Source organism: Sinocyclocheilus anshuiensis, unplaced genomic scaffold, assembly GCF_001515605.1.
Source record: "Sinocyclocheilus anshuiensis isolate Anshui unplaced genomic scaffold, SAMN03320099.WGS_v1.1 scaffold88, whole genome shotgun sequence".
In the NCBI taxonomy this organism is placed as follows: domain Eukaryota; kingdom Metazoa; phylum Chordata; class Actinopteri; order Cypriniformes; family Cyprinidae; genus Sinocyclocheilus; species Sinocyclocheilus anshuiensis.
In genome coordinates, this window is record NW_015555728.1 from 925,142 (window position 1) to 937,901 (window position 12,760).

General features: G+C 37.2%; 1 protein-coding gene across 4 annotated transcripts in view; it reads left to right on the forward strand.

Annotated features, from left to right (window-relative positions):
* The window catches only part of LOC107672752 (major facilitator superfamily domain-containing protein 3-like), a 47,108-nt gene that overhangs the window by 6,350 nt on the left and 27,998 nt on the right, over positions 1 to 12,760 (forward strand). For all 4 annotated transcript variants that reach the window (XM_016466086.1, XM_016466083.1, XM_016466084.1 and 1 more), the window contains exons 3-4: positions 7,363 to 7,510; positions 11,387 to 11,487. In XM_016466086.1, coding sequence (XP_016321572.1) covers positions 7,363 to 7,510; positions 11,387 to 11,487 — 249 coding nt within the window. The remainder of the gene's footprint in view (positions 1 to 7,362; positions 7,511 to 11,386; positions 11,488 to 12,760) is intronic.

Below are 12,760 nucleotides of genomic sequence, written 5' to 3' on the forward strand. Positions count from 1 at the left end.
TCTTCAGAGACACACACGCACACACTCAAAGAGCAGAATCACCATAAGTGAATATGTGAATGTCTAATGAGATTGAGAGTGGTGAGAACAGATCCCCGCTGGTGAGCTGGCAAAGCCTTCATAACCTGACAGGGATATTTCTCAGTGAACATATGCCGCCTGCTTCTCTCGCTCATTCACACACATGCATGCTCTCACATGTTCATATACATATATATATATATATATATATATATATATATACATTATTATAATAATAATAATAATACATTTTAATACAAACTATTTGTAAATGATAAAAACTATAAAAAATATTTGCATTTATAAAAACTGATTGTAAATTAATTGTGTGCTCTGCATCACTATAAGTAAGCTTTATGTTACTTAACAGGAAAGTGACTGGCTTATTTATACAGTGTCAGAATAGTGAGGTGATGGGAAAGTTATAAATGTTTGGAAGTCTTTTCTCCCCAGGTCTTTCATTCATTTCCATGACTGACCATATACTTGAAACTAAGTCATGGTAATGTGTTGTTTTTCCACAAGATGGCAGTCTTGCCCTTTTCCATGCTTACTGTCACATTATTCTCAATGATTTTTAAACAACTAAACATCAGGAAACCATACACAGTAACTTTGGTCACCCAGTTCAGTTCAGAATGTCTGTATACTGGAACTGATTGAAGTCTTTCATTTAACTTTGCACCAGCGTTTAACCACAAGCCCAACTTCTGTGCCATGATCTGAATCAGGAATATAGACATAAATAGCAGCTAATGAATCACTTTCAATGAGCTGAATGTGGTGTTTGGCACCAGAAGGGGATTATGTCCGGATTAGAGTCTCTTTGTGTCTGTGGTACTTTTTATTGAAAACTGAATTCAGAAATATGTGCTGCACTGTTTATGTTAATGTATTTTGTTTGTGTCGCTTCATTTAAGTGTTATATGTTTTTCAGAACAATTTAATCAGAAAACCAGGCTTTGTGTGTCATGTGCATGTGTCTCTGGCAAAGAGAGAGAGGTGGCATTGTAATCGGATGAGCTTCAGCAGACGAAAGCAGACAGGACAAGCGGCAGCCCCCCTCTTAATCTGTTTTATAAGGTTTCTCCTCCGATCATCATCATCATAATCACTATTAAACAGCACACAAACTAGTTTACTAATGCACTAACATCTGTGTGCTAGTAAATTGCAAAACATAATTTTCTTAAAAACTATACTTACTATTTATAGTATTTGTGTCTTGCTTTTCAGCAAAGTTAAACATCTTTAAAATAAGAAACATTGACTTGAATCTAATTTGTGTAAGATAATAATACTTAATAATTTAATAATTTATGCATTTAGCAGACACTTTTATCCAAAGCGACTTACAGTGCATTCAGGCTATACATTTTTTACCAGTATGTGTGTTCCCTGGGAATCGACCTACAAACTTTTGCACTGCTAACGCAATGCTCTACCACTGAGCCACAGGAACATACTTGTGTTTCCTTTTCCATTGACAAAAAACATTGTTTTTTCTTTTTTATTCTTGTTAACATTTTTAGCATAAATCTAACAGTCCCTTGTGCAGTTTATGCTTAAAGCAAAAAAACAACAAAAACTTTGCCAGTGGGATAAGAAAATAAACTTTCAAGAAAAATTCAAGATTTATTCTCTAAAAACACATCGTAATATTTTATGCTGTTTTGTTTCTCAAGTAAATTTATTTAGGTTTTTTAGGAGTGTGTAGTGTTGTCACGGTACCAAAATTTCAGTATTCGGTACCAATACCAGTGAAAATCCATGGTTCTAGGTACCAATTTCGGTACCAAAGCAAAACACAAAAACATGCTAATTGAACAACATTTTTATTAATAACGTTAAACAAAAATTACATGTACAAAACCAATGCCATTCTTTATACTTATTTAAAATTGTTTCAGGTTTTTCCACAAGTAATAAAAGTATAAAAAAAGTAAACAAGTTTCACCCAAAAGTTTAGTCATAGTTCTGCTGCCACTGAAAAACATCTGTAAACTGTTGTCTGTTTTAGGGTTTGCTGGTGTGTTTCAGGATCTTCCTCAGTCTGCAGCTGTAAAAGGAAAATATAATATACTTCAGTAAAGCAATGGGCTGAGTCTGACCAAATGCAACATTAGATCATTGACACCAGCTAAAATATAACTTATCAGTAAATAACAAACCTCAGCTTTTATAATAAATTTAGATAAAATTACATATATTAAGTGTATATCAAATAGATGGAAACTGTAGTATTAAAAACACTTTACAATAAGATTTTATTTGTTAGATAACATGACCTAACAATAAACAATAGTTATATGGCAATTCTTCTTCCTAGGGTTAATTTCAAAGTTCAGTCTGTTAAAATTATTTAATGCACAATTCCTCTTGAGGTCGCCACTGCTTTTATGAAGAGGTTGCCAGGTTTTCATAACAAAACCCGCCCAATCGCGTTTCGAGGGGTCTACGTTAAAAATCGCGTTCCGAGGATAAAATATGCATGTTTTGGCGGGGTTTCCCTGGAAAAATTCCGCACGGTTATAGTGAATATAGAATATTTAGTCTGTGCTTAGAATCCACCATGCCTTTATATGGTTGTTTTTACTTTTATTGCTTGTTTTATGTGATCATAAATATTACATAGGAATTCACAAACTAAAGTGCCCTGTTATTTACTACAGTTTTAATACAAGGTTTATTGTATTGTAGAATAATGTGTCCTAAGATGACAAATTAATCACAACGTTGTTGCATGCTATCTAGTGCCTCTATTGCATCACAGGTTGTTACCAAAATGTGTTAGATATAGGTTCTCTCAGCCCAAGCGTTGATAAAGGGTGATGGGGGGACAGTGGTGGGATGGAGGGGGCTGGGATTGGGCCAGACGTGGAGCTTCCCTGGGAAGAGTCCAGCTGGAGGCGGGAGTGTACTTGTGGGGGTTAAAGTTGGATTCTCTATGGAAGTAGAAAGCCACTTTTGCTCTGTGTCTCGCTGTCTTTCACTCTCCTTCTCCAAATATATATACATAACACACACTCATACAGACATAGATGCATGTATATCGCCTGATGCTACCCTTCCTCTGTCCCGCACAGCAGGGGCCAGGGAACGGAGGGGCGTGTGGGGGGATGGAAGGGGTGACGCGAGCAGGAGGCAAATATTTTCCAGAGTTAACGCAGAGGACTGCAGGGGGGATGAATTAATGAACACCCACCACATGGTCAACTATGAGAGAGAGAGTGAAAGAGAGCGAGAGAGATGGTGGGATGCAGGGGGCATCGGGTATGATGAGAAAGCGCGTGAGTAGAGAGTGATGGAGAACACAGAAATTCCAAAGAAAGAAGATGAGTAAAGTATGTAATGTCTTTTAGTTGACCTACATTGTTTTCCCATTGTCTTGACCATTGTGTAACTCGGGTGTGAACATTAAAAAGCATTCTGTTTAGATATGTGAGCTTACAGTACATTACACTTTGAATAGGCTGCGTCTCTGTTCCCTATCCATACCACCGTATCTTCGCTCACATTCACATAGTTAACGGTGCAAGTGATAGTTCTCGATGCTTTTGTTTCATCCAAACAATTATGTCATTGTGTCCCAGAATGTGAAGGGAATAACCTAGACCTTTGCGGATTCTAACCTCAGAGGTCCGTAGAGACTTGGTACGGGGCTTGTCGTTGGTTGAGGAGAATTTACAATGGAGTTGTGTGACCTGCTCAAGTACACACAGATGCAGATACACACGGCACAGTGACCTACATGAACTGGGAAGGGCCCAGGATCCTCAGGCTGTTCCCATGCTGAAGACTGTGGGGACTCTGTATCTGGTTTTAGTCAGCATCTCACACTCATTGGCTCTTACACACTTTTGAAGTTTAGTTGAGGTGTTGTTTCATTGCATCCTCATGTTGCTCCAAAGCTGTATATGTTTCTATGTTCCGTGGAACACAAAAGATGAATATTTAGAGAATATCCTGGACTTTCTTTTTAATGCAATAAAAATAACAGGACTGGAGCTGTCAAGCTTTAAAATGCTATAAAAAATATTCCATATGATTCCACTGTATTGCAAACCTTCTATAATAGTGTGAGGAAAAGACCAAAAAGTAAATCATTATTCACTGAAATTCTTGACTGTCTTGCTGTTTGGGGGTTTGTGAGAATGGAGAAATCTGCTATAATTTGAGTGAAATTTTGAGTTAGATATTTACAATGAATCGGTTGATGTAATTTATAAAACCCATCTCAATGATTTGTCCATTAATTAAACTGATTTGTTTCTCAAATTTAACTCACTGACAGTTAACAACTTACTGGAAGGGAAGAACTCCAGTAAATACAAAAATAACTGATACTTTATGGTAGAGCCCGACCGATATATCGTTTTGCTGATTTTATCAGCCGATATGAGCCTGTGGCAGATGTATCGTCAAATATGCCGCCGATATGCCACTGATATGAAAATATTTGTACAGAACATAAAACAGAGATAAAATGCTTGTATATTATGTAATTACTTAGTTTGTCCAGCTGAGCGCGCTCCAAATTCGGAGGATCCCTTCAGCTCGAGGAACCCTCTCGAACGCCGAATCGAGTCTACTTCTCGAGGCCCCCTTTCAAATGAGACCACCCCGTGTCGTTAGCCTCCGGGGTCCGGGAGTTACGGGTGGTTAAATTCGCAGTCGGGCGCCGACCGATCTGGTGATCCCGGTGGGCTACTGACGCACGGAGGGTGGCGTTCGAGAGGGCTCCTCGAGCTGAAGGGATCCCCCGAATTTGGTGTAGATCTGCCGCTGCGTTCGCGAGATAGTAACTCCAGCCAACACTTTCACTTCAGTAAGGAGGTCTCTTGTTTAGGCAGAGACCTAAACAAGAGACCTCAAGCGTTGTCTTATTCGACCGTAAGTGGTCTTCACATGATATTCCGCCATGATTCCAGTTCCAAGGGAACGTACACGTTTCATTCAAAGGGCATTAAAGTGCGTGAGACGTGAATTTAAATTGTATTTATTTACAGAGGTATATTATGTCACACTTCACACTTCTTAAGTTTCGTCTGTGTGAAGAAAGTAGCGCAAATCCGTGAATGAATGTTTCTAAGTGAAATAAACAAACAGAATAAAGTTGAATGGAATTTAATTTAAAAGTATGAATAAACTTCAACTTTACTGTTCAGTGCACTGATGTCAGACACATTTTGGATAATAAAGTTTATTGTTAAATTGTTAAATGCCCTGCCTCCATTACATATCTTTGTCATGTCATTATAAGTGTTTGATCACCATATTTGAGTGATCATTGCAAAAAAATATGTTTATGTGTATATATATTCTGTTTATATATATATATACTGTATTCTATATATAGTACCAGTCAAAAGTTTGGACACTTTTGACTGGTACTGTACTATAATATACACAAAGAATATCGGACGATATATCGATATCGGCCCTTTTTCCTCCCTAATATCGGTATCGGCCCCCAAAAAACCCATATCGGTCTGGCTCTACCTTATGGTGCTTTTGTTTGCTTTTTGAGAATTGAATAATCGTTCCGTCTCATCCTGAATCTGTTGTCCATTTTTGTCTTAATCTGTTCCCCATTATCTATCGTTGTTAACTGAGGTGAACTGATACAGCATCTCTCCCCACTCTCTCTCACTCCCCCTTTCTCCTCCCAGTGCCTCCCCTCTTCTGCTTTCCTCCTCTCTGTTTTTGTGGATGTCTAATGAAATCCCATGTGAAATGGACAATTGTTGCTCTGAGATTATTTATAGACATAAATAAGCAGCCTTGTTGTTTGTTTTCAATCCCTGCTTAAAAAATAATTAGTTTGAAGCAGCGTAGGAGAAAAAAAAAAAGACTGAGGCAGAACGCTGAAGCACATGTCCAAACGGCACATATGAGATGATCAGCAGCATCTGAACTGCTCATTGATCATCTTTGGCATTTTGTATACATTTACACTACCATGTTGACACAATGAACACTGTTTGTTCTGCAGTGTTCCCTTTACATACATTTTTAACTATTTTTATTCTGGTTTTTATTTGAGTGGAAATGCAGATTCATAGTGTCTTTCCATAATCTTAAGTAATATGAAACAAGGAAATTCTTATTTTTTTTGTTTTTTAATTATATAAAATTATATTATTTATTAAAAAATATTAAACTGATACTATTATTAATATACTACTTAAGTGTAGTTTAGAAGCCTTTGTGATTTTACTCTGGTAATGAGTGGTCTCTGTGGTTTTACCTGTGGTTACTATGGTCTTCAAATAAATTATGGCTATGCTGGAACTTTGCCAGATTTTCTCAAGCATTAGGCTATAATTGACTAATTGACTAATGTCAAAACATAATATGCAAACTAACAGGCAGTTTTTAATGTTTTGTGGGCAAACTGCAAAGTGAATGTGACTGGCTTTTATGTGTTCATCCTTATGTAAAACTGCATCCTTATTCCTTTAACGCATTGGACCTGGGTGGGTGGCATACACTATAGCTGCCTTATATGAAGAAAAGATGTGCTGAATGTGAAAAACGAGTTCCATTGTTCATTGTTGCCACCACATTACAGACTTTACAACATCTTTTATAAATTTAGTTCTACTGTCAGACTCAATCCCCCACAAAGAAAGCGATGTCAAAGCGCGCACGTGGCGCTGTCAGCGACAGTAGCAGAACTCCGACAGAAGCGTCTGATTTTTGATTTGAATTTCTGTTTTTGTTTCTCACCTGTTTCATCCCGGGGACCCCGGAAGCGCAGTTTCTTTTCGACGGCGGTCTCAGAGCTGTCAGTCAGCGGGCTGTCTCGCTGTCGAACTGAAGGCAGACTGCATAAATAATGACAATGCCGTTAAATAATACACGGCGGTGGGTTACCAAGGCCTCTGTGCACCCGCTATCATGCAGCGACGCAGGACTCTGCGCAATGTAACGGCAGCATTTTCATTGGCAGCTTTTGTTTTTGTCACTTTTGTCTTGAGTTTTAAGTGACAAACTCTCAGAAAAAAAAATGACTGGAAGGCAACCCAGGCACTGATCCTTTAAGGACTAAATTGCGAAAAGCATGGCCTCTGCTCAGGTTATCACTTTTTTTTCCCATTCTCAGATAACAAGTGTTTTGTTTTGACTAAGTTTGTGTTGTGATGTGTGGATATTATCAGGAGTTTAAAGCCAGTTTTGAGAAAAGTCTGATTCAATGTGATCAGAATCCAGCACATTTTCGATAATCCGGTCAATTTTCTTGGTCTTTTTTTTTCTCTATCTGAAGTTCAGGAGAAAAGAGCCTTTACAATTGTTGAACTGTGTGTGTATGTGCTGATGTAATCCTATATTTTACAGGTGAACAGGGGGCTATCACCATGTTTCCTCTCTTCCTCCTGGACCACCACATGACAGCCAGAGAGCTCGGGGTGTGGAATGGGGTGGTTGCCATGGCGTTTTCCATCTGCGGCTCATCAATTGGGGGCTTCTTGCTCTCTCAGTACAGGTAGGGAGTGTTTTTTTTTTTTCTTATAAAACGATGGTGAAACTGAATCAGTTCTAGCTGCAACACCCTTTCCAGCTAAGTCACGCTTTGCCATTAATGTTGCAGGAATGGCATCGAAAGACTTTGTTCTTTGGATTTCTCCTTACACCTTTTTCAATTCCCCCTCTTGCTTTATCGGTTTCTGTGGCCCACCATCTCTCTGTGAAAGAAACGTGGCCCTTTTCTTTTTCTCAGTGTTTTCTCACTATATCTCTCCACCCATCTCGGCCCCAGGTGTGAAAGAAGGAGAGAAAAAGAGATAGAGAGTGTGTGTTAGAGATAGAAAGAGAGATTGAAGTAATGGAAGTAAACACAGCCTTTTGTGGGAGCTGAGAGTAAAACAGGCTCAGGTGTGAGCTGAAAGGCCTCCAGGATGCATAAAGTTGGCCTGCTTGAATAGAGATATACTTGTTGCTGATACGTTGCCCTTGTCTACTGACCTGAGACCGGTTTTTACCAGTTATGTCTTTTAATAAAGATAAGAGTTTGGTTGCCTAAACTGTTCCAAGAGCAGCTGAAGTCGCTTATCTTCCTCGAGCGGTATTGACTATAGACCCACACACCTGTTAGTGTGTTCAGAGAAAGGCACGAGGAAGAGGATTTTGGAGAAAGACATATGCAGTGGTTCTGTCTTTATTTCTTGAGGGCAGACATCCAGTCATGAATCAGAGTTTAAAGTGAAATGATACTCTTCATACTGGACATGTGCTATTTTCTCCAGGCCGGTTTGCTTTACCTTATGGCATCATGAAACAACATGCATTTTAATGCAGTTTTACAAACCACTGGAATGCATTACATGAGCTTCTGCGCTTTAGTTAAACTTTAGTTAAAATGATGTAATGTTGGTCGATTAAAAGACTAAGAGTAACGTCACCCTTTGTCTACTGCCTCTGTGAACTACAATTCTCTAACCATCTAAACAAGTATTAGTCAGTGAGGTGATGCAAACATAATCTAGGTAATTTGATCCGGACCACAGATTGATTTCATTCTGACCACAAATCATTTTTCTTTCGTTTATATATGCTACTGTTCAAAAGTTTGGGGTCAGTTAATTTTTTTTAATTTTGAAAGAAATGAATACTTCTATTCAGCAAATATGCATTAAATTGATCTAAAGTGACAGTAAAGACATTTATAATGTTAAAAAAGATTTCTATTTAAAAAATGCTGTTCTCTTGAAAATATTAGCAGCACAACTGTTTTCATCATTGATAATAACAAGAAATATTTATTGAGCAGCAAATCAGCATATTAGAATGATTTCTGAAAGTTCATGTGACACTGATGACTTGAGTGTTCTATTATAAAATTATAATAAATGTATCAAATTAAAATAAATAAATTATAATAAAATTGAAAATAGTTATTTTAAATTATGACAATATTTCACAATTTTACATTTCAGTCTTGATGAGCATAAAATAAAGTTTAAAAATGATTTAAAAAATCTTACTGACCCCAGACCTTTCAAAGGTAGTGTTTGGTATTATTATTATTATAAAAAATAAACAGTGGTTTTTTCTCCACTGAGAATAGCTAAGGTATCTGTAAACTACAAAAGCGACACAGAAGCTGAACCAAGATATACATGTGCATCACAGGTACTTCTCCCATCACTGTTATTCCCCGTGATCACTAAATTGAAAATGCGAAATGTTCATTTTAAAGAGAATTTGAATACAGCCAAACGAAGACTCTAGCCCAGTATTTAATCAATTTTACAAGAGGTACAGTCTCTAACTTTCCTTCAGAGCAAATATCCGAGCAATCACAACTTGCACTGTTTCAGCAGTACATAAATTTTGCGCATAAATGAACAAGCCTTCCAAATACCAGGTGAGTGGGACAGATACTAAAACATATGGTAAAATCACAATCAGAGTTAAATATCTGCTCAAATTTTCTTACCTCTCCTTTTCTCCCCCTCTTTTTTCCCTTTCTCTGTAACCTCTCCCTCTCTCTCGGTTCCTTCATCTTTTTTTCATCTTTTTTCTCTTGTTTAGTCTCTCTCTCTCTTTCTCTCTCTCTATGCTACAGGCAGTGTTAGTGAATGGGGAGGAATGTAAAGTTTCACACGCAGGGGGCTTGTTCATTCGACACCGTCGTGCATTCAGGCCTTGCTTCCCACAGATTGGGTTTCTGCCGTTGTCTGTTCAGGGCCACTAAAAGCTAATTTGGACACTTATCCCAGCCCCATCTGAAACGCTTGAGTGGCCAAAAACTGACCCCCATACACTGATCGCCATCAGCAATCTGAGAGTACGAATCTTATCGGGTCTAACTGCTCGTGTGATACGCCTGTTTTAGACTTGTTTTCGATCTCTCGCACCCTTCTCTCTCTAACTTGCTGGTTTTCCTCTTTAAGACTGTCTGTCTTTCTTACAGCTCTCTTTCTCTCTCTCCTCTCATCTGAGTGAAATATGAAAGAGTGTTGTTGAGTGGATGCAGGGAGGGTGTTTGCATGAGAATGATGGCAGATTGGCTTTCTGTCTGACCGGCTGCTGTTGTTGACTGGGTTCATCTAGATCTAAAAGGCTGGTTTAAGATGACAGACGATTCCTTACTCTTCTCTTAAAGTCCAGTTGACCTTTACCCGCATCTCCTTCTCTCTTTTTCCACTCGCTTTCTCTGTCAGAGGCCTCAGAGTCTATTCACATGGAAAGGACGTTTATGTAAAGACACAATTTTTACTAATTTAATTTTATAGTTTAACAAGTTAAACTAATTTTCATGCAACAGATCCTGTCACCAGAGCTGTCTGACCACTTTAAAGGGGTCATATGATGCTGCTAAAAAGAACATTATTTTGTTTACATGTAGTCTTTTCAGAGAATATGATGTAAAATTATGTTAACTGTTATGCATTACTGATTAAAAATATTAGATGTGAAAAGAAAGACTGTAGAAGCCATGACTCCAGACCCTGTGTTTGATTGACAGGGCCCTCCGGGTGTTCTGATTGGAGCTGGGAGATATTGAGGGGTGTGATGGTCACTAATTAGCGGGGGGTTAATCAGCCCATGGCTGTGGATCTTGTAGCGTTATTGATTATGTCGTGAAGGAAGGTCCCCTGAGGGATTCTTAACTGTTATTAGAGAATCGATTCGAGTGTGTAAGCAAACACACACTGCATGTAAGTGTTTTTCTCTCTCAGTGTGGCAGTCATATGTGGTTGACCCTCATTAATGTCCTGCAATGACTGATCTGTAAATTAATAGCCTTTAGCTTGCTGTGGTATATATTTTGTCTTGTTGATGTTATATTATATTGCACTACCATTCATAATTTTGGGGTTGGTAAGAAATCTCTAATGCTCACCAAGACTGCATTTATTTGAGAAAAAATCTAGTAAAAACAGTAATATTGAGAAATATTATTACAATGTATAATAACTGTTTTCTATTTGAATATATTTTAAAATGTAATTTATTCCTGTGATGGCAAGGCTGAATTTTCTGCAGCCATTACTCCAGTCTTCAGTGTTACATGATCCTTCAGAAATCATTCTGATATGCTGATTTCCTGCTCAAGAAATATTTCTTCTTATTATTATTATCATCACTGTTGAAAACTGCTTAATATGTTTGTGGTACATTATTAAGTACCACAATCCCCCCCCCCTATAAAATAGAAAATATAATTTTTTGTAACATTATAAATGTCTTTCCTTCTCACTTTGGATTAATTTAATGTGTCCCCAACAAATAATAGTATTAATTTCTTAAAAAAATTGAACTGTGGTGTATATTACATGACATTGCATTACATTATATTGTATATTTGTGGAGTTTGAGATAATATAAGTGGACTTTCTCTCTTTTATGTCCTCAGTATTGGCCTGCTGATGAGACGTGTGTTTATGATGAGGACTGTCAGCATGGTCTTCCAGAGCTCACTTCTCGTAGTGCTGGAGCCCTCGGCCTTGATGAAAGGTGAGAAATGCACGTACCTGTACACACTAAAGTATACAAACATGGTGATGTACCAGCATTGGTATTAGTGCAGACTTATATTATTTTATTTTATTTTGAAATTCAATATGGTGCCGCTCATTATGCAGTAATTGCACTTCATTGGTCCACTGCTTTGTAAATAAAAGGAAGGGAGAAACTAAACACACATCAAAATGTTTATTACTGCCTTGTACATCTTGTGGGTACAGTTTGTTCATAAGAGCCAGATAGCTCACCTGTACGTATGTGTATATATAGAAGTGAAATCGACCTGTTCTCTTCTGAACGGAGCTTTCTGAGCTTTCTGCTGTTCCCCTGCATTTAAGCATCCATGGGGCCATCTCTGGTTTCCAACGTTTTCCACTGACAGGCTAAAGTGGCCATTTCAGCACCTTGCACAGAGTAAACAGGTGTTAAGGCAGAGTGTGTCTGAATAAAACTCTAAACGCTGCGTTATACAACAGCATGTGATAAAGAGGGAGAGTAATAACATGAATGTCATTCAGACCAGCATAGAGTTCATCTCGCTGTGTGGTGAAATCAGAATAGAAAAGTATAAATCAAAAGGTGATGTTTGAGATTATTTAAATGTTTTTTTTCTAAAACATAGTGTTTAATTTTGTAATTTAACTATAAATAAAATCCAGATGGGTAGGATAAGACATTTGCAGTCTTTATATGACAGAATTTATTTATCATCAAAGCTCAATGTGTATGTAAAATATATATATATATATATATATTTTACATACACATTGAGCTTTGATGATAAATAAATTCTGTCATATAAAGACTGCAAATGTCTTATCCTACCCATCTGGATTTTATTTATAGTATATATATATATATTTTTTTTTATTTTTTTTTTTTTTTTTGGAAACAATGAGATCATCAAATCACAATGGCAAAAACTTCTTTGGTACTTATGTGACAATTGGAGAAAGTTTTTTATTATAAAGTTATTTTTATATTTTAACATTCATTTTTTATATATATATTTATTTTTTATAGAATATTTATGTATATTCAAATAAAAAAAAAGCAAATATAATTATCTATATATCTGATATTAGCTGATATCGCATTTGGTCTCATTCTGTATCGCATATCTTGTCAGTGTCTGCGCTTGCTTGGCCATTTGTTGTGGAAAAAATAAGGAAAGTGTGTTCAAGCACCAGCAGAAAACAGTGTAAAGAAATACTCTTTGAGAGAAGCAGTCTTTATCAGCGGAAGTTAAAAGCAGCTCGTAAGT